The 22,621-nt window shown below is 38.2% G+C and overlaps 1 protein-coding gene across 1 annotated transcript in view; it reads right to left on the bottom strand.

Moving 5' to 3' along the window:
* The window catches only part of LOC132196983 (protein qui-1), a 45,685-nt gene that overhangs the window by 2,187 nt on the left and 20,877 nt on the right, over window positions 1–22,621 (bottom strand). Inside the window, exons 2-21 of the mRNA XM_059619981.1 lie at window positions 18,695–18,894; window positions 17,738–17,937; window positions 17,517–17,686; window positions 16,537–16,691; window positions 15,387–15,567; window positions 14,245–14,404; window positions 13,137–13,470; window positions 12,310–12,657; window positions 11,421–11,654; window positions 10,132–10,416; window positions 9,732–9,959; window positions 8,784–8,909; window positions 8,479–8,731; window positions 3,568–3,749; window positions 2,773–2,975; window positions 2,541–2,715; window positions 1,688–2,025; window positions 1,219–1,415; window positions 817–1,169; window positions 81–302 (exon numbers count right to left, since the gene is read on the bottom strand). Of these exons, the coding sequence (XP_059475964.1) occupies window positions 81–302; window positions 817–1,169; window positions 1,219–1,415; window positions 1,688–2,025; window positions 2,541–2,715; window positions 2,773–2,975; window positions 3,568–3,749; window positions 8,479–8,731; window positions 8,784–8,909; window positions 9,732–9,959; window positions 10,132–10,416; window positions 11,421–11,654; window positions 12,310–12,657; window positions 13,137–13,470; window positions 14,245–14,404; window positions 15,387–15,567; window positions 16,537–16,691; window positions 17,517–17,686; window positions 17,738–17,937; window positions 18,695–18,794 (4,444 nt within the window). The 5' untranslated portion in view covers window positions 18,795–18,894. The remainder of the gene's footprint in view (window positions 1–80; window positions 303–816; window positions 1,170–1,218; window positions 1,416–1,687; window positions 2,026–2,540; window positions 2,716–2,772; window positions 2,976–3,567; window positions 3,750–8,478; window positions 8,732–8,783; window positions 8,910–9,731; window positions 9,960–10,131; window positions 10,417–11,420; window positions 11,655–12,309; window positions 12,658–13,136; window positions 13,471–14,244; window positions 14,405–15,386; window positions 15,568–16,536; window positions 16,692–17,516; window positions 17,687–17,737; window positions 17,938–18,694; window positions 18,895–22,621) is intronic.

Raw genomic sequence — 22,621 nt, 5'->3', positions numbered from 1 at the left:
AAAATATTTATTTTTTTTTTAAATTATTATTTATTTTTTTTTAAATCAACAAATTGAATAAAACAAAAGTATCAATTTACCTTCGGGCTCTTTGACCGGGGCGTAGTTGACGGGCGGGACGAACGCTGCCGGCGTGTTGTGCAGACAGACAATGGGCAGACGAGAGCAGTCGAGCAGCTGGACCATGATCCGCGCCGCATCGCAACTCATGTGCAGCGCGACCACAGGCAAGTTGAGCGACAATGTGCAGCGAGCCCGCCCCAGCATCAGGTCCCAAACCACCAGACTGCGGTCCTCCGAGCCTGCAAAATTTACGCCCGGGATTATGCCGAGGGAAATCGCAAGGACAAAGGCCGTGATCCACACTGTGCAGTGCACGTTATTGTGCTTTTTGAGCCGGCTTTAAAGAAAGAAAGAACCGCAGGGAGACGCGCGCGCGGCTGCGGGTTAAAAAGCGAACAACGTGAATATGTCGCGAAATAAAGCCTTTGTGCGGATAATAAAAGGCTTTCGAAATTTCACCGCAGTGTCAAACGGTTGCGTCAATTTTGAACAAAAGATATTTAATTTTATATGAAAATTTAAAAAAAAAATAAGGTATTTAATGAGGTAAAGAGATATAATGAATAAATTTGATGTAAGATATTTCTCTAAGTTTTTGTAATTTCAAAGTTTTATTGTAAATCTCTAAAATGTAATAATTGTTAAAAAAAAATAACATAAATTATAATTTTTTTAATCATTGTTAAATATTGTAAAAAATAGATTATTTTATTCATTATTTTTTAATTATATTTCTTTTTTTTAATATGATACCTGATACGGCCAGCGTTCCATCGGCGGAAATCTGAACGCAGGTGACGTAGCTGAGGTGAGAGGTGAGCGTGTGCAGGTCAGAGCCGGTTTTGATGTCCCAGACTATCAGATTCGCGTCCCGCGAGCCTGACACGACCAAATCCTTGTTGGCCGCGATGCAAGTGACGTGGTCGGTGTGTCCGACCAGAACCTGCGCCAGTTTTCCTCCGGCCAGTTGCCACACCTTGAGCGACATGTCCTTGGACCCAGTGATGACGTGTTGCGAGTCGTTTGTGAGGGCGAAGCAGGTGATCTCCTCGCTGTGGGATACTGTGAACCGCTCATCGTCCCGCCCCATCGTCCAAATGCGAAGGCTGCGGAAATAAATTTGAATGCATTCAGGCTGGGACATTGATTTATTACCAATTCTCGCCGGGGCTGCTGAAAACGACGTTTTTCATCGAGTTCGACACGGAAAGCCATTGTCCCAAAATAGAGAATTTCTGCATCACTTGTCCAGAGTCGGCAAGCCAAACGTACATCAGGCCGTGGCGGTCACTGGAAACCACTCGTCTGCTGTCACTTGTGACTGCCATGTCAGATATTGTTCCTTGATGGCCCTGTCAAAAATTGAAAGTTTTTAAGAATAAAGCAATAAAAATTATTATTATTTCAATAAAAATTCAAAAGATTTTGTATTAGTAAACTATGCCATTTTTTTTTAAGAAATTTTTATATCCAATCACTAGAACAATTTAAAAAAATTAAATTAAATTATAGAAAAACAAATATTAATTTGTTTAATTTTTATTATTATTAAAAACTAATAAAGACATTAGTTATTTGTTTTTCAACTTTAATTTAATTTATGAATTATTTTTTAACTTCTTACCACAAAACAGCAAACAACGACGCTGAGCGTGAGTCCCCAGACGCGCGCCGTGTGGTCCTCTGCGCCCGAAACGGCGAAAAGTCCGTTGGGCGAAAAGGCGACGCACGTGATGGGCGCCGAGTGTCCCAGGAGGGTGCACTGCAAATCGTGCGAGTGCAATTGCCACACGTTGACGCTGCAGTCCTGGGAGCCGGTGACGGCCAGGACGCCGTCCCGCGAGATCGCGGCGCACGTGATCGCGGCCGAGTGTTGCTGCTTTTTTGCTTTTGGGCTGACGGCGCCTTCCGTGTGACACTCGTCTTCGGGCCGGAAGCTCCAAAATGTGATTTTGTTTCCGCCTGTTGACAAATAGACCCACCGTTGTGGCGTGATACGGAAATCGATCCGAATTTATACTTGCTGCGAACGTGGCAAGAGAGGCAGACCAAAATAGCAGTTCGCGCACGGCTCCAAGTTGGAGCAAAATAAATAAGGAAAAAATCGGGTATGAATTTGTAAATTATGAAAAAAAAAAAAAAAAAAAACATAAATGACTTACTTACATACTTAATTTCAAAGCAGAAGCAAAGAAATTCAATATTTTCTGTTATTTTTCGCATTTTTTTGGAAATCTGATTTCCCGGAAAAGTACTCAAAATTTGCATGTAAAATTTTACGGAGGGTATTTTCTCACCTAGCCCAACAACATATCATGTGAAAATCAAGATAGGTCATTTTTTTGGCAATTTGAGTTAAATCCAATGTGAAACCACAATTTTGCAATTTAAAACAACACTTATCTTGATGGTTTGTACAATGTCAGGCCCTTTGCATTTGTAACGGAGCAAAATAAAAACAAGAAAGATAAGCTCACCAGCACTAATGAGAAAATTGTCGTCCTTTGAGGTACAAAGTGACGTGACAGCCGAGCCGTGTCCGGCCAGAATTCTGATGAGGCGGCCGCTCTTCATGTCAAACGTGTAGACCCTTCCGTCACTGCCACCGACGATGGCGCGGCAGTTGTCGCGCGCCACGCTAATGGACTGGACCTGTAAGTTTGCCCCTGTATTAATTAGAGCAAGGGTAATCAGAGCTGCTGCACTTACGTCGGCCTTGTGGCCTCGCAGGCAGTGCACCTCGGAGCCTGTTGCGAGCGCGTGCAAATAAAGTTGGTTGTTGTCGCACGCGGCCAGCAGGAACACGCTGTCGGGCGACACCGAGATCATCTTGACGGGCGACGCCAACGACACGCTGTTCAACAGCGTCAGGTCGTCCAGGGACCATAAACAAATTGTTGAATCTGTCGAGCCTGCGGCAAAGCAAAACGAACAAAAACTAGTCATTTGATGGGGCTTGGTCGGAATCAATACGTCTCTTGCGCGGCGAAATCTCACTCGGGAGACTCCTTTCTTTGAATTGCGATCCAGCCTCGATTCTCAACTCGAATAAAGAAAAAGAAAGGAGTCTGTTTTCAAATCTCGGAACGACCATTAACTCTGAATTGGATCGTCTTCTATATACCATTATTTGAAATGCATAAAGCTGGCAAAGGATACGGAAATCATTCATTTTTATTGTTGCAAGGTTTTTTTAATTGATCATTAAAAATAATTTTATTCACGATTTTCTAGACTTTTTCCCATTAATGATCAGTTTTATTTTTGTGTAAAAAGTAGGACATTATAAACATTTATTGTCATTGAAATACTACTTTGAAGTTAATCTGGCACATCACAGATTACTGAAATTCCCAAAAAAATGAATTAAATTGAGGAGTACAGAACAAAAAGCAATCGCGACTACTTAAAACCAAAAGGGTTCCTCCGTCTTTATTCCATTATATTATGCGGACGCTTAAGGGAGCAATATATATTGACTTGGCAAATTGAATTTCCCTTTACCTGATATGAGAACGTCCCCTGAGCTTGTAATGGCTAAGCTAGTGACCGGCCCTCGGTGGTGATCGATCCTCCCTTTGACCTCTCCGGTGGTAATTTGCGCCACGATTACCGTGCTGTCCTCTCCGCTGCTCGCCACTAGGGTTGCGGTCGCCGCAACGCTCAAGACTGGCGCAATGTGCTCCCTTGAGAAATGACACAATGTTTCTTTGACTCAATGGTCGTAATTTATAGCCTATTTATTCATTTAGCATCAAACATAATTAAGCCTCAATCAAACCACTAGATGAAAATTTATTAATTTTTTAAATAATACTGATTTGAGCTCTTTATAATTTAAATAGAAAATAAATTTTAAATTTATATTCAATAATTTGTCCGTTAATTATTCATATACAATTTCAAATTGTTTAAAATTATAATCATAATTAACTTAATAATAATATAAAAATATAATAATAAAATTTATATTTTAAAATATCAAATATCTTCAAATAAATTATATTATTTTTAGACCAGGGGTCTAATTCTGTAAGATAGAATCGTCCCATTTCCATTTCTATTTCATTTTCCATTTGCTTACCCATTTCCATTTCTATTTCATTTTCCATTTGCTTAACCATTCCATTTCGTCGCCTTTTTCGTTAACGACTTCTATTTCGCTGCCATTCCATATCCATTTCTATTTCGTTGTCAATTTTAATAATTGAGCCATATTTATATTTATATATATTTATATCTATTTAATTTAATTATTGCAAATATTATGCGCTTACAGTAATTTTCAAATGATTTTTAATATACTCAAGTCAATAAAATGTATAAAAAATTATTTCAATAAGGCGTTGAGTCAAAAGTACCACAGTGTGGGAGCAAATTGTGGTACCACAGTGTGCGAGCAAATTGTGGTACCACAGTGTGCGAGCAAATTGTGGTACCACAGTGTGAGCGCAAATTGTGGTACCACAGTGTGGGCGCGAATTGTGGTACCACAGTGTGGGCGGGAATTGTGGTACCACAGTGTGGGCGGGAATTGTGGTACCACAGTGTGGGCGCAAATTGTGGTACCACAGTGTGAGCGCGAATTGTGGTACCACAGTGTGGGCGGAAATTGTGGTACCACAGTGTGGGAGCAAATTGTGGTACCACAGTGTGGGCGGAAATTGTGGTACCACAGTGTGGGCGCAAATTGTGGTACCACAGTGTGGGAGCAAATTGTGGTACCACAGTGTGGGCGCAAATTGTGGTACCACAGTGTGGGCGCAAATTGTGGTACCACAGTGTGGGAGCAAATTGTGGTACCACAGTGTGGGCGCAAATTGTGGTACCACAGTGTGGGCGCAAATTGTGGTACCACAGTGTGGGCGCAAATTGTGGTACCACAGTGTGGGCGCAAATTGTGGTACCACAGTGTGGGCGGAAATTGTGGTACCACAGTGTGGGCGGAAATTGTGGTACCACAGTGTGGGCGGAAATTGTGGTACCACAGTGTGGGCGGAAATTGTGGTACCACAGTGTGGGCGGAAATTGTGGTACCACAGTGTGGGAGCAAATTGTGGTACCACAGTGTGGGCGGAAATTGTGGTACCACAGTGTGGGTGGAAATTGTGGTACCACAGTGCGGGAGCAAATTGTGGTACCACAGTGTGGGCGGAAAATGTGGTACCACAGTGTGGGAGCAAATTGTGGTACCACAGTGTGGGCAGAAATTGTGGTACCACAGTGTGGGCGGAAATTGTGGTACCACAATGTGGGAGCAAATTGTGGTACCACAGTGTGGGAGCAAAATGTGGTACCACAGTGTGGGCGGAAATTGTGGTACCACTGTGGGGGGCAAATTGTGGTACCACAGTGTGGGAGCAAATTGTGGTACCACAGTGTGGGAGCAAATTGTGGTACCACAGTGTGGGCGCCAATTGTGGTACCACAGTGTTGGCAGAAATTGTGGTACCACAGTGTGGGCGGAAATTGTGGTACCACAGTGTGGGAGCAAATTGTGGTACCACAGTGTGGGCGCAAATTATGGTACCGCAGTGTGGGAGCAAATTGTGGTACCACAGTGTGGGCGGAAATTGTGGTACCACTGTGGGGGGCAAATTGTGGTACCACAGTGTGGGCGGAAATTGTGGTACCACAGTGTGGGAGCAAATTGTGGTACCACAGTGTGGGCGGAAATTGTGGTACCACAGTGTGGGCGCAAATTGTTGTATTACAGTGTGGGCGGAAATTGTGGTACCACAGTGTGGGAGCAAATTGTGGTACCACTGTGGGGGGCAAATTGTGGTACCACAGTGTGGGAGCAAATTGTGGTACCACTGTGGGGGGCAAATTGTGGTACCACAGTGTGGGCGCAAATTGTGGTACCACAGTGTGGGAGCAAATTGTGGTACCACAGTGTGGGCGCAAATTGTGGTACCACAGTGTGGGAGCAAATTGTGATACCACAGTGTGGGAGCAAATTGTGGTACCACAGTGTGGGAGCAAATTTTGGTACCACAGTGTGGGAGCAAATTTTGGTACCACAGTGTGGGCGCAAATTGTGGTACCACAGTGTGGGCGCAAATTGTGGTACCACAGTGTGGGCGCAAATTGTGGTACCACAGTGTGGGCGCAAATTGTGGTACCACAGTGTGGGAGCAATTTGTGGTACCACAGTGTGGGCGCAAATTGTGGTACCACAGTGTGGGTGCAAGTTGTGGTACCACATTGTGGGAGCAAATTGTGGTACGGCTCATAATTAGAGGGGATCAAGGGGATTTTTTTCTTTAATGAAATCAATTTAAATCAATTTCTTAAAAATTGGTAGAATTCAAATGCGATTTTAATGTTTTATTAAGCAAATGAGCTATATTTTATATTATTTTATTAATCGCGTGCACTGTTTTGCAGATCAATTTGACTGTTTATAATATAAATAAATATACCTTATTTCTCAACTTTAATTATTCAAGTGGAGACAAATATTAGGACTATTTTAGCATTACAAAAATACTTATTCAGATAAAGGGAAGAAAACCGATTGCAAAATTTTAACAAACTTAAGATTTAAAAAAAAAAAATACATTTTTAAGGTTCAAGCAAGCAGCCGGTTTTGCGCTCGCGCTCTCGCTCACATGTCAAAAAAGGTGACCCCTTCTGTTAATGGTTTTTTTTATAATTCAATTTTATATGTTCTTACTAATTGATCTTATTCAAATTTATTAAATATATTGTTATTTTAATATTTGATACATTAATAAATATTGAGAAAAACTAAACAAATAAATTTAATTGAAGAAATTGAAAATTTACACTCAAGGAGATGATCGGGAAATGAAGAATTCCGGCTTGTCATCGTTGTAAAAAATTATTTTTTTTCTAAAAGAAATGGCTCTACCAGTTTCGGTCATGGTCTGCGACCCTATTTCATGAGCAAACGCGCTGCTCGCAGAGTAATAAATTTAATTCACCGATCAAAAGACTCTCGAGTCAACATCATGTCCTGGGAAACACATGTGATTAATTTAAAACAAATTAATAAATTCGTCTTATGAAAGACTTTTTTGAAAGAAAATTTATAAAATGAAAATTCAAAAAAGCAAATTAATTTGAGTGAAAAAAATTCCACCCATTAGTACACACAGACATTTAATTTTTTTAGTTGTTCTGTATTAAATAAATCATAATGGGTTTACCGCGGCGGCCGTGTCTCTTTTGATGTCGGGCGTTTTTGCAGACATCTGCTAAGTTGTAAACCCTGTCTTCTCTTTATTTCTCCAATTTAAAAATTTTTGTACAGGCCGAGAAGAATAAATAATAATAAAAATAATAATAATAATCATGTTTATTGCATTCATATTTTAAAACTTTTATGTTAAAAATAGCTACTTTTGAAAAAATTTTTATTACGCAAAACAAAATTTTGCAATAAAAAATTATAAAGAATGTATGTATGTGAGATGGGCGCAGAGCGCGGGTGTACAATTACTTAAGCGCACCAAATAAACGATGCAGAAAAAATCTTTCTATGAAAGGGGTACGCTTTTGTTAGTAGACCAATAAATCTATATGTAATTATAATTAAGATTTTATTAAAAAAAGTGAGATTAGTTGTTCTGCATGAATTGAAAAACTCACAATCAGTGGAAAATATTTTGAGCAATTAGGTATAACATTATATTATAAACAGTCCAATCGATCTGCCAAACAGCGCACGCGATTAATTAAATAATATAAAATACATTGTTGCTCATTTGCTAAATAAAACATTAAAATCGCATTTAAATTCTACCTATTTTTAAGAAATTGATTTCAATTGATTTAAAAAAAAATCCCCTTGATCCCCTCTAATTATGAGCCGTAAAAAGATTCGCGCTTAAGGGGGGCGCGTCTTTATTTTTTAAGAATAACGCAAACTCTAAAATAAATGTTATGTTATACATTTTCTTTCAAAATAAAATAATTCATATAATTTTATAAATTTTATGGACTTGAATATATTGAAAATCACTGTAAGCATAGGCAATAATTAAATTAAATAATAAATAAATAAATGGCACAACTAAAAAAATTGACAACGAAATAGAAATGGAAATGGAATGGCAGCGAAATAGAAGTCGTTATCAAAAAAGGCGACGAAATAGAATGGGTAAGCAAATGGAAAATGAAATAGAAATGGAAATGGAACGATTCTATCTTACAGAATTAGACCCCTGTTGATTAAAATTATTTATTTTTAATAAGTTTTTAAAAGTTTTGTAACAAAAAATCTTTTCCGTTTTGTCCAACAATTTCTTTTTTTTCCACATAAATGGTTTTCAACAATTTGTATGTAATCAATGTGATGTAACAATTTGGACAAATAAACAACAATAAATAATAATTATTTTCAATTTAAATGAGTGAGTGAATAAAAAATTAAATTATCATACTTACGTCATTTTGAGTCTCTGCATTTTCGTTTTTAAGTCCCAGATGATGACGGAAAGGTCCTCGCCGCCCGTTAGCAGCTCCTGGGCCGTGACGGTGACGCAGTGGATGGGCCCGGTGTGGCCGGCGAACGAGTAGACCATCGTTCCGGACATGACGTGCCACAGCTGGGCCTCGCTCGAGCCAGGCCCGACCAAAACCACGTGTTGTCCTGTGGCCGAGGGCTGCGCCAGTTTGACGCCGGCGGGCACGGTGACGCCTGCGGGCAGAACGTGTGTCGTGGGACCGCAAATTTTTAACAGGGGGCTTACTTTTAATTTGCGAGGGCAGCGGCGCCTGCAGCCAGCCGGTCAGGGGCACCAGCAGCGGCTCGCTGTATCCGTCGCACCAGGCCATCGCCGAGGTCACCAGCGATTTTATCAGCGTGCCGTGCCGCTCTGCCGAATTCCGGTCACACATTCGTTAATTATGCATGCACTAATTGACACCGGCCTAGTTTCGCTGGGGGTTCAATCTCGTAAATTGCAGTTAATTAAAGCAGAGAGAAATTTTAATGAATGCAGAGAGAAAGAGCAGAGAATCTGCTGACAATTGAGAGATGAGGAGGGCTTTGTTCGCGGTGGTTAACAACGCCTGATCACGCGCGGTTCGTTAATTAATTCAAACCCCCGCTAATTACTTTCGTACAAGCGTGATTTATTGGAAAATGGCTTGCATGTACCGCGAGTTTTGGTCTCGATAATATGCCCGCGGGCTGTTTTACAAAACGGAATAATTTTTGGTGAAAGCGAGGTGGGGCCTCTTGTCAAGAGGTTTGCACCTGTTGTGCCTAGTTATTCATTTTTACCCTTGACTTGATGAATTGTGTATTCGACTTCATTGGAATTAATTTATTACAGATTAATAATAATTTAAAAAAAACATTGTCTTGCAAATAAATAAAATTAAAAAATTAAAATGAAATTTTATAATTTTATTTATAAAAATTATTAAATTTATTATTTGCACAATGCATATTAAGTGAAAAACAAACTTGCGCCTGTTGGGCCTTATTATTCATTTTATCTCTGACATTTGTTTTTAAATTTAGCAATAAATGTCCTTAATAACAAAAATGTTCAATTTTAGGGCAATTTAAAATTATTATATTATTAATTAATCAGTGCAAAACGGAAAAATGTAACGTGAAAAACATACATATACTTTATTTTATTTATTTATTTTAGAAGAAAACGTTTTAACAAGAAATGTAAACTTACCGTTTGCAAGCCAGCTTATGATTTGTGCAGCCAGTTGGAGCGGATCTCTGGTAATAGTATCACAAGATTTTCGGATGGTATAGTAGACGAGCTCAAGGTGCGAGTCCAGCAGATAGCACCTCACATGCTCCAGCACGCACCTCAAAAAGCTGACAGACACCGTTTGAACGGCCGCCAGCAGAAAGTCAAAGTTGCACACAGTCAGCTTCTTCAGCCGCTCCGGGTCACCTGTTAGCGAATATAAAATAGAAATCAAATTTCGAATTTAAGGCTTTTACAAAGTAAATATACAATTAATTTCTTTTTCGAAAATTTGAGTTTTAATTTTCGTTTGAATATGATTTGGTAAAATTATTTTGCGACTAGAAATAGTTTTCTTTATTTCGGCATGATTTCGCACCTGCTTTGAGGAGGTGCAGCCAGGCCTCTTCGACGTGTCTGACGCTGTAGGTGACGTCCTCGCCGAGCATGGTTTCCGGGGCCGCCTTGTCGCCTCCCTCGGATTGCGACTTTTGGCTCTCCTCCTGCTGAAACTCGCTGAAGAACAGATTGGCCAACTCCATGTGGGTGCTTTTGGCCTTTTCGGTGGATGATATGTATCTGGAGCGCGCCACTTCTGCCATGGAGACGTGCCGCCAGCGGAGCAGCAGTTTGCCGCTCAAATAGATTTCGCGCAGCAGCGGCCCTAGAATGTTTCGCTTTTTAATAAAAACGCTCGGGCTAAAAGCTTTTTGGCTGAGCGGCACCAAGTAATCCAGCTGCGCTCTCCAAATCTTAACAACTTCGCTTTGTGCAGGAGTCGATTTTTTGCCGCTTCAGCAGCTCTCTGCCCGACAAAGCGTATATTGTGAGTTAAAAAAGTTTTTTTCCCCATTTGGAGATAAGCTGTGGGTGCAGATTATTCATTTATGAGAAAGAGTACGTTGAGGCTCTTTTTTAATGCGGGGTGTTTCAAATTTTTTTTGTAAAAAAAAAAAAAAAAAAAAAAAAAGATGAAGAAGATTACGAAAGTAATTAAGAGCAATAAAATAAATTACTGATACAATGTCAGCTATATAAGTTATATAAAATTTTTAATAAGATCTTTCTGGTAGTTTAAAGTGAAATTAATTATTGCATATTACAATTTATTAAAGTTACAAAATTAAGGCATTTTCTTTTTCAATTTTAAAGAAACTAGTAGAGCAAATGTTTGTCTAAACAAAATAATAAAAAATTTAATAATTCAATGTTGATAACTATAGTTATCAAAATTGTATTTTATGATAATTTTGTGACAGTTATTTAAAGTAAGAAAATAAATAAGAATAACAAATTTGTGATAAAAATAAATATAATTATTAATAAGAATAAAATAAAAAATTTGTAAAAAAGTGGCTTTTAATTTTTGTGTATTGACTTGATGTAAGATGTTGTGTATTTCACTGTATTTGAACGGAGAATAAATAAATAAATACAAAAAGATTTTATTGGAAAACCCTTATTTTTTTTTTTAACTTAACCTAAAATAATTATTGTTTCAACATAAAATTTAAAATTTTCCAGGAATTTCATATGAAAGAGCATTTTCATCTTTTTATTTATTCTGCTGTGAGTATTTGCTTTGGTGAGGGTTTGAAATGTATTATGATCTAAATGTTCGGAAGCGTTTTGCGTCTGGTTTTCTGGGCAGGGAGCAGCAAGACATACCAAGAATTGATCTGAGGGCGCAGAGGCTGGCGAAATTGCAGTGGCCCTCCTCCATCAGAGCCGGCGTTCCGTTCGCGTGACTGGCAGGCAGCATCAATTCCAATAGCTCCATCTCAGTTAACCCGAATTCGGCACAGGCGAGCAGCGAAGAAAATCGCTCGATGATTGCGCGACCAAGGACGCTCTCAGCATCATCGAACACTTGGCACACGGCCTTTTCTATGTGCTCGCCGCCTGCATAAGCAGCAAGACCAGAGAAAATTGCGATTTTATTTATTTATTATATTATGTAGCCGTAATGTTGGGTGCAAAAAGACGAGCTGCGTGAAAAAAAAGCAGGTCGTAAATCTTGGTTGCGAGAGAAAGAGAGTTTTGCGCGCTGGTGATATTCTTTAGGATGATACACAGCAGTGCCTCGTCGCAGTTAATATGATTAAAATTTCGCCTTTCTGTGCGCAAAGGAAGACATATTGCCAATGTATCTCGTTACTGCGACTGCGAGAAGCGTCGCTGTTTGATATATGACGGCAATAACCACTGCTCTGCTCTCTTTCTGTTTGCAACCGAGAAAAAGTGAGCAATAAAAACCAAATAAACACACATTCTCCTCATGCTATAAAAATGTATTTGCGAAAATTGATATGGATAACATCAATCAATAAATTTACAACAAAAGTTGGCATAATACTAATTAATTCAATTTGCAACTAAATAATTTTAAACCGAAATAATATGAAGTAAATAAAATTATGAAACATCTATTTAAGATGTTTAATTTTTCAAATAAGCAAAAAATTTTCCAAATTTTGAGAAAAATTATAAAAAAAACGAGCCCTTTGTAAACTATTATTTTGCAAAAACTGTATTAAATATCAAATTGATTACGCACCATTAAGAGCAACTGCTAGTGGTGGTGGTGCCTTGTCGTTGGCGAGGCTGAGGTAGCAGTCGGCGGCCCGAAGTCGCTCCTTCTGCAGAGGCGTGAACTTGAGGTGCTCCGGGTGTGTCGAAGTGGCAGCCAAAACGATTATTCCCGGTGGCAGCGACACCGGCAGCCACGAAAGCGGCGCCACGATGTCCGAATCGAGGGGTTGCAGGCGGTGCAGGTCATCGATCACAAAAAGCACCGTTGACCCGCCGTCCTGCCATGCCTCGCCAGCCCGTCTGACAAGGGTGCCGAACCAGTTGTTTACATACAGAGGGTCAAAACTGCAGTCCTTTGGAATTGTGTCAACACCTGCATATCATACATTTCAGCATGAATTAAATGTCTATTTACTTAGAATAAAATTTCAATTGAAAAAAATTATTTAAATAAAAGTTAAAACATATTCTATTTAAGAATGAATAGTAATAAATTGAAGTAATTCTTCTCATTTTTTTTCAGTTGTTTTTTCAATTTAAATTGATTGCTGCTGCATTGATTGCTATAAGATGTTGTGCTATTTTAATCTAGAAAAAATAAATACATTAAAAGAACCGGATTAACATCCATTAAAAAAATTTGTTTTAATTTTTTACTACTTTAAGTAAGGAACGGAAAGTTTTTTTTAACTCTTGTTAGACATATTTTTAATTAAATTTAAAATTCAATAAATTTTTATGTTAACGCTGCTTGTTGGAGTTGTTTGGTGCTGTTTGTTAATTGTCCTTCTTTATTTCAGCAACTGGCTACCACTTCACGCTGTAAAATGCCAAAAAGTGGCTGTAACTCACCCAAAATGAGACTCAAGTGCTGGCAAACGTTGCGCAGGAGCTCGAGTCCGTAGGCCGAGCGCGGGGTGGCGCCTGAGAAACGGACAATTCGCGTCAAGGGGCGGCCGTGCAGCCACTTGGAGGCCTCTTGAGTCACGGAACTGAGAACGCAGCTCTTGCCGCTGCCCAGCGAGCCGTGCACCAGCAACGGCCCGTGCCGCTCGCGCACCGCGGCCTCCAAGTGGCCCTTGATCTGCGCCAGAAGGGGCGATTGCCGCAGTTCCGTCGCGTGCTCGATCTGCGCCAGGTGTTGCCGCCAGATGGACAAGTGGCACGACGCTTCGTGCAGCACGTCCTGATGGCACAACAATTTCACACTTTCTTATTACACTTGGCCAAAGTCAAATAGGACACAGTAAAAAAAGACAAAAATAAGTGTTTCCGGTAGAAAAATTATGTTCATTTTATTTTTAGAAGAAATAAATTTGGTAAAATTTGCGTGAAAAACAATTACCTTTTTTTTAATAAATTTTTTTCAACAAATGAATTAAAACGATATCATTTAAAAATTAGCACAAATTTACAAAAACGAAAAACTTATTTTCACATTTTAAAGTTTAAGCAATAATAAATTAACTGTCAAAGAAAAAGCAATTTTATTTAACTTATTATGGAAATAAAAAAAAATAATTCTAATGAATGCAGGGAAATATAATTTTAAAATGTAACCAAAATAAACAGAAAAATACGAACAAACAATCCAAAGCGCCTGAAATTAAAATAAAAAATAGATACAACCGGAAACAACCCTCCACTATTAGAAAAAAAATTAAAAAAACTTTTTTTTTTAATTTTTTAGTTATAAAACGGTTGAATTTTTCCGATATTGAGACTAATTTTATTGGATTCAGCGTATGAAACTTAGTTAAAAACAACTCATTAAAATACATACAAGTCATCTGCCCATATCTACAGAGCAAAATTATTTTGAAAAAAATTGATGTCATTTTCATTGCAGTTTATTTGATTCAGTTTAATAATTGTGCAGTGATAAGCTATTTTTTGTAAGTTAATTATTCTGAAACCAATATCATTGTCAGAAAAGAACAAAGCAATTATCATTGTCTACCTGTGTGGCCTTGGAGCGTCCATTGAGAGGGTCTGGTTGATTGTCGAGGTCGCCGGAGACGAGCTCTTGAAGCCGGGCAGTGAGGGTGTCTCGAAACAGGTTGAGATACTTCTCGAACGCCTCGTCGTCCGGATCGGCACCGCGCGAACACCAAGGAGCACTGCGAACACAACTTGCTGAGTTAGGCAATACGCCTTGCGCCGCCGATCGACCGGTTGCATACTTTGGCAGCGTCAGGCGCTGTTGAGTGAAGTGGCTCGGTAATGGAATACCACGCACAACAAGGCCGAAACAATGGGGCTGCTGCTTGACACATTTTCAGAGCCCCGTACGTTGTATGGCTGCTTATCGCGTTAGTTTGTTGGTTAGTTTGTTTGTCCCGGCTGCGTATGCAACTGGTTGAGTGCGCACAATAAAAGCCAGAGGGCGGAATGTGCAGGCTTTCATGCATGCCGCTACGTTTGCACGCGTGTCCGTCGTGTTTTACACCATGTTTGCCCGGCATAATAATAATTTTAAACCCACTCTTAGCATCGCGTTTTACGACGGTCATTCGCAAAGCTTAAGCAACAAACTGAATTTTGCGTGCTATGTTTTTCACTCCAAGATTTGGCTTACAAAAATATCAGCAAAGCAAAGGAAATGGAGAAATTTAAAATTTGAACAGAAAAGAAGACGAATTTGTAGTAGAAAATATACATTTGGTTTTTAATTTTAAAAACAAATAAATTATAATTTAATTTTGTTCTGAGATATTTTATTGAAAACAATGTATTTCTGATCATGGATTATAGAGAAAGTTCATTTTTTGTCATCTTTCAATAATTAAAAGAATTTTAATAATATAAAAATTTTGATTTGATCGGCAGGTGGTTTAGCTGATTAGGAGCAGAAAGGAAATTCAAGCAGCGATGCTGAACAGGTCGGAGTGGAATTGATCGAATTGAATAGAAGAGGTGAATAGCCCTCATTATCCGCCGGAAAATCTATTCACAAAATTGGCCGAATAAAAGCTCCCGTCGGTTTTTCTCGCTTATTGCCATTGGCATTCAAATCGGCTCCCTGCTCTTGCGAAATTTTCCATTCCGATTACCACGCACTTTTTTATCGAGGTGATTATTTGCCGGCGAGAAGAAACTCACCTTATTTTGAAGACATTTTCAGCCGGCAAATTGGCTTCTATAAATTTCCGAATAACATTTAATCGATCACAAGTGGCAGTATTGAAGTGCTTGAATAGTTCGCAGCGCTCAGAACTGCTTTCTCTCAGATTGTCCCACTTTCTCAATACGGCGATGATGTTTGCACCATTCTGCGACTCCGCTGGAAAAAAAATGAGCGAAAATTGGATTTGGAGAGGAAGAGAGGAACGCAGACAAGTCTCATTGACGATAAGTGAAGCCTAAAATTGATTTCGCCTCTTGCGATAAATATATATCGAGATGGAACTTTTCCTATTAAAAGTTTCTCTAGTGATGAAAAAGTTATAAGTTACTGGCATTAATTTTAAATTAATATAATCATTTCTTCTTGACAAAAAAAAATTAATAAATTTATTACATAGTCTTGTAATTTATTTCTTAAATAAAAAATTATGATCACTGTAAATAAATTTTTTTGTAAAATTAATAGCTTATCAAGATTATAACTTATGAAAAAATTTAGCGTGCATATAGTTAGTTTTTAAATTTACTTAATCTTAATATTGATTTTGGAAGTTTTAGAAAAATTCTTGATAGTGGCGGATAGTGGTGGTGACATTTTGTCAAAAAATTCCTTTTTTTAACAAAGTTAATTCAACAATTGAATGTAAATAATGTATTTGTAACAATGTGGACAAGTAAACAACAACAATATAATAATAATAAATTAAATAATTTTATGATTATTATTTTTTTTTAATTTTAACCTCCTGTTAACAAATTAAATTATCCATTTAATTCATATTCTGCTATTCCTTATGACCAAGTGATTGAAGACGGTTATAATTGTGATAAATCATAATAAATAAAATAAACGTGCAGTAATAATAATTCAGATCATCTTCCTTGCGTTGGAAATGAGCCTCGAAGCCCCGAAACACCAGAACAGACCAATAAAGGCAAACACGGCGGCGCGTGCAGAATCCTCGGTTGGCTGCTGCTTGCAAAAAAGCAGCACCCGGAGGAGGGTGTTCGATCGCCCAATTCGCGCTGATCTGACAGCTTTTAATAAATTAGGCAAACAACCCTCTCCCGTGTTCTCTTTCCTCTCACAGGCGCAAATTTCCCAAGGCTATTTTTGTTGACTTACCCAAGGCGTGCTGCAGCTGCGCTTCGACGACGCTTCGCGTTATCAGGTCTGGCAATCTCCCAGGACCCTTGTTCCCGGCCAGCCGCTGCGCCGCTTTTTTAAATAATTGCCTCAGCTTTGGCAAATCTCGTTCTATCCACTCCAGCACCTCTTGTCTGCCGGCAAGAACAAACGTGTCGCGGTTAGTTACATCTAGGCTCACAAAAATTACTCAAAATGATCACACAAAAATGTTCAAAATATAAAATACTAAAGGTTTGTTAAAGTTTTCATTGTTATTTTCAAAAGTTGGATTTTATGGCTTATAAAAACTAAAAACGCTAAAATACAACTACAACAACTTATATTTTTAGTGGGAGATGGTAAAAAAAGTCCATAAATTACAAAAATTTGATGCGTGTGTCCAAACACTCTAAACAGAAAAATGCGTTTTTCAGTTGTATTCTAGATTATTTAGGTATTCCTGGAGAATTAGGAAATCTAGATTAAAAAAATATAAACCAAAATAAATCTAAACAAAATGTACCAAACGAAAGAAAATTTAATATTAAAATAAATAATATTTTAATAGAAAATGAAAAAAAATTGAAATAAATTAAAAACTAATTAAAAAATGCCATAATATTAATTTTAAGTTAAATAAAGGCAAATTTCATGGAATATTACAAAATGCAATAAAATATTTAAGTTAAGTGAAGTAAAGATTGGCAAAGATAAAAAAGTAAAAAAAAGATGAAAGTAGATAAAGTAATTTAAAAGAAATTAAAACAAACAAAATAGTTTTTAAACAAAACAAACCAAAAGGAAATAAAGTTGAAACAAAATCAAAATATCAAAAATATATTAAAATGTGAGTCCTATATTCACAGTTTTACTCAAAATTGGCTTTATGAGGAACAAAATCCTGTCATTGTTGTTCCTCCGTCTCCCCTTGAGGGGTGAACACAAAATCAATTTGCATAACGTGCATATCTACCCACCTGCGGGGCGGTTGTTGCAAAACAAAGTGGCCGCCCGTCGGCTGCTCCTCGACGTAGGAGGCGGCGAGGAGGCCTTCGTCGTCATCGCACGCGGCGCGAATCGCCCGCAGCTCATCAGGCGCGAGTCTCGTCGGCACGTGCTGCTCACCCAGCGTCTCCCCCACCAGCACCTGCGTCGCCCCCTCAATTAATTAAATCCTCTAATCGCGTTTAGAACTCACCAGGAAGAAGCAGCCGCGCGAAACTCGGCTGCATCTTGAGATCTCGTCGAGGAACTGGTCGCAGGACCATGGGTCGGGGGCCGCCTCCGAGTTGCAGTAGTAGGTGTCCACCAGCTGCACCTCCAGCCCCACCGAGTCAAACTCGCTCTGCACTTCGGGCCCCACCTGTTCCAGCAGGGAGCGCCGCTCCTCCTCGAAGTCTGAACATTTTTAATTTGATTAGATTAAGCGACAATTATTGATTTATGTTTTTAAAATTGAGATGATTTGCTGTAGATTAATTGGCATAGCTTTCAAAATTTAAATTATTGCAAATAATAATAATGATGTGAAAAAATAATAAATAGTTTGCATTACAAACAAAAACTAAATGAATAAATTTATTACTCCGATAAAATCTTTAGTATTCACATTTGTAATGAAGACTAGATTAAAAATAAAAAAAATTATTTTATTAAATAAATATATTTAAATTTTTATCAAAAGTTGCAAAATCTTATGAAAGACGCAGGATTTCAACTATAATTAGTCAAATTATTGCGCTTAATTAATTTCACTGCAATGTAGGTGATGAAGTTTTGATTAAATACAAAAAAAAATTCAAATAACAAATTTTCTTTAAAAAAATTACCCATTTTGTTTAAAAAGATTAATTCTTTTGAAATTTTTTATCGATTAAATTCATATATTCTCTTTCAAAAAGTCTTTTAGAATGAAACTAGAATATAATTCACATAATTTTTTTAATTTAAAAAATCAAAACAAAAGCATGCTGAAATAATAGTGTGAAAAGTTTAATGGGGCTGGTGGAAGGGTGGCCGCAAATTCGTCATTTGCATAAAACAGCGTGCCGCAAAATTGGGGTTTTTGGCGTCGTATAATTAAGTGGGAAAAAAGTAATCAAGAGAAGCTGTGGCATCGACCTGCTGCAGCAACTTTTAAATAAAATTTTGCTACCTGCTCCGGTGGACGCGACAAACGCTTTCAAAATTAAGGGCACGGGCCACGGCGGCGCCTCTTTGTGTTGGCCGTTGAGGATTTTTTGAGCCAGCTCCATGTTTCTTTCGCTACATGCCGTCGTGATTAAAAAGCTGCCGCCGTCGTTGCCGCCCTCCACTGCCGCCACCGCTCTTCGGCCAACCCATTTTTCGCGCGTCCTGCAAAAATACACACATACATACATTATGATCCAATGTTACATTCAACGTCGCTCTCTCGCTGCATGCCAAATGAGTTTGCACGTGTGCGAAATGTTGAGCACCCAATTAAATATGCAGCCGAGTGAGCGACAAGTTATTTCGTTTGTCACGCGGCAGAACCGAGCGCGTCCAATTTTTTAACTCGGTGAATCGGAAATTCAATCTAATATTGTTGTTACTCGCAGCTTCCGACTCGGTGGTTGTTCGCAATATTCAAATATGTGGCAGAGCGATCGGAAATTAAATTTTACACAAGGGAGAGTTTTCAGCACTGGCTCATGCACACATTATAAATTATTATACCATTATGGTCGTTCATGTTGATTAAATATTCATAAACGTTTCCAGGCTGAAAGTTTTCTCGGAGCAAGAGACGTCATTAATTCTTAATTCATTAGTTCAAAAGTAACTTGCCTGCATATCACGAATTGTGTCCCAACATTTTTAAAAGTCTTATAATCAATCTGTTTACTTACATAATATTCAATGGAAAACAAAATATTAACAAATTAATGCAGCTTTTGCGCTGATTCAATTTTATTTTTTTAGTGCAACCTCATTTAATTCATTTTTGTGATAGGCTCTATATCTACTGAGAAAACTGTTTTCAAATATTCGCAATATAGAGTCACAAGCTCGTTTCAACCCCGCTCTAATCACTGTATTTTTGGTCGCCGGAGTGTAATTTGAACTAAAATTCAGCAAACCTCCTTAGCCCGTGTATGCTAATTAAAAACTTTAAGCAGTAGTCCTTGCTGCCTATCTTACAACCTGGGTCAGTGGGATATTTCGTTAGACGTGAGCTTTTAAAATTAAAGTCTAATTAAATTTTGAAGCCAGAAACCTTACCTACTATTATAATTATCCTGGGTCAACAAAAATATTTATAATACACGAGCTTATAAATTTTTAAAAATAGCAACTCATTGAAATTTTTGATGAAATTATTTCCAGCTCTTCTTCATTTTAACGCTTTAGATAGTTCAGTTATTACTTTTAATATGTGTAATAATTATATGGTTTTAAACCTAATATTTACTGCAGTTTGCAGTTGTGTCACTTATTTGAGTGTTGGACTTAGCTGATTATAAGTTTTTGTTTCTTGCTTTTGTCAAAATTTGGAAAAACAAAATACTTTTGATTGATATTCATTGAAATAAAACTTTTATCCTTTAAAAAAAAAGGATAAAAAAGACTTGACACTAACAAAATTACTCTTCTGTAAAATTCCAATGCATTTTTCTCATGCCAATATTTGAACAAAATTTAATTTTTTGAAGCACTGAAGCACGCACGCAAGCGAAGCAGATTAGTGCGAATAAAATCGATTGTGCAAACTTATCTTTGGAATTGATTTTTTAGACTAAGCATATTGACCGACGAATGGCAAACCAAAATGGAAAATGGCAAGAGAGAGATTGAGGGGGAGGGGAAGTTGAGGGAAAGCAAAATTAATTATTTCAGGCGAGTGAGTTGGTTGGCTTTGTGTGTGTGTGAGAGAGAGAGAGAGCCTTATCTGGCTGCCGCTCTAATTCGCCGCGGCGACTTTCAATATTTGCATTGTTAATATTGCGCTCGTCCAGCCTGGCGGGCTGCAGAGAGAAAACGGGCTGACCTACAAATAAAAAGCGGCGCCAGTGGTGCTCTCGCGCGTACATTTCCAACTTCATTGCGCATGATTTGGCCGCACGTGCATTTTACAGCGAGAGAGATACCGCGGAGCAGCCTTTTCACCACCGTGCATAGCATGTGATAAGGGGTTATTCGGTGCGGGACTGTTGAAAGCAACAGGGGGAAACCCGTTTCCATTTGCAACATTCAGCGCAGGAGCTAGGAAAATTTATCTGCCTGCGAGTGCTAAAATTGTGGTTGTTATTGATAATTTGCAGCAAGGTCATTATGTGAATTAGACAAAACTGTTACATTATTATAATTAAATAAACTTATGCATAATTATATTATTCAAATAATTATCAAACCAATCAAAAAATATCACGTCGCGCGTTCAATACTGGTGGCAGTAAAATTGTTAAGAAAACCGATTATTCCATCAATACCTCGGCAACATGTAAAGCACGCGCGACGCAAATATTTTCCTACAATCTTAATGTAGGGGACTGCTAGGAAGAATAGGGATCCTTGGGATGCGTTCAGAATGGGGCAAGACGACCTCCGGAGGGCGCTTTTCACCATCATAAGAGGCACGACGCATGCTTATAGTACGCGCGACGCATGATTATAGGAGGCGCGACACGCACGGCAAATTAATTGAAAGGTGTTGCACGCGGCCGGAGTTGTGGGCGCCCCACTAACCGGCAACTCGGGGGTGGGCAAAAGATTAATTTTTGCAGAAGCCGCGAGCGAGGGGTGGAGGCGCAGCGAGGTCGAGGACGTGGGGAAGGCCGTGCGGAGGGCGAGGACAATGAATTTCATTATTTTCATTATTCCACTATTTCTTTATTAAATTTTATTGTTCAGGCGAATTAAATGACTTGAATCAAACGCGCTGGCCAAACCGAGGCATTATTGAAAGATGGATTTATGGTGAAAATCATGAATTTTATTTTTTTCACTATTCCACTATATCTTTATTAAATTTTATTGTTCCGGCGCATCAAATGACTTGAATCAAACACGCTGGCCAAACCGAGGCATTATTGAAAGATGGATTCAAGGTGAAATTCATGAATTTTATTTTTTTCACTATTCCACTATATCTTTATTAAATTTTATTGTTCGGGCGTATCAAATGACTTGAATCAAACACGCTGGCCAAACCGAGGCATTATTGAAAGATGGATTTATGGTGAAAATCATGAATTTTATTTTTTTCACTATTCCACTATATCTTTATTAAATTTTATTGTTCCGGCGTATCAAATGACTTGAATCAAACACGCTGGCCAAACCGAGGCATTATTGAAAGATGGATTCAAGGTGAAATTCATGAATTTTATTTTTTTCACTATTCCACTATATCTTTATTAAATTTTATTGTTCCGGCGTATCAAATGACTTGAATCAATCACGCTTGCCAAACCGAGGCATTATTGAAAGATGGATTCAAGGTGAAATTCATGAATTTTATTTTGTTCACTATTCCACTATATCTTTATTAAATTTTATTGTTCCGGCGCATCAAATGACTTGAATCAATCACGCTGGCCAAACCGAGGCATTATTGAAAGATGGATTCAAGGTGAAATTCATGAATTTTATTTTTTTCACTATTCCACATTATCTTTATTAAATTTTATTGTACGGGCGTATCAAATGACTTGAATCAATCACGCTGGCCAAACCGAGGCATTATTGAAAGATGGATTCAAGGTGAAATTCATGAATTTTATTTTTTTCACTATTCCACATTATCTTTATTAAATTTTATTGTTCGGGCGTATCAAATGACTTCAATCAATCACGCTGGCCAAACCGAGGCATTATTGAAAGATGGATTCAAGGTGAAATTCATGAATTTTATTTTTTTCACTATTCCACTATATCTTTATTAAATTTTATTGTTCCGGCGTATCAAATGACTTGAATCAAACACGCTGGCCAAACCGAGGCATTATTGAAAGATGGATTTATGGTGAAAATCATGAATTTTATTTTTTTCACTATTCCACTATATCTTTATTAAATTTTATTGTTCCGGCGTATCAAATGACTTGAATCAAACACG

Source organism: Neocloeon triangulifer, unplaced genomic scaffold, assembly GCF_031216515.1.
Source record: "Neocloeon triangulifer isolate White Clay Creek 2 clone unplaced genomic scaffold, ASM3121651v1 ptg000001l, whole genome shotgun sequence".
In the NCBI taxonomy this organism is placed as follows: Eukaryota; Metazoa; Arthropoda; class Insecta; order Ephemeroptera; family Baetidae; genus Neocloeon; species Neocloeon triangulifer.
This window is presented reverse-complemented; position numbering and strand designations above follow the sequence as displayed.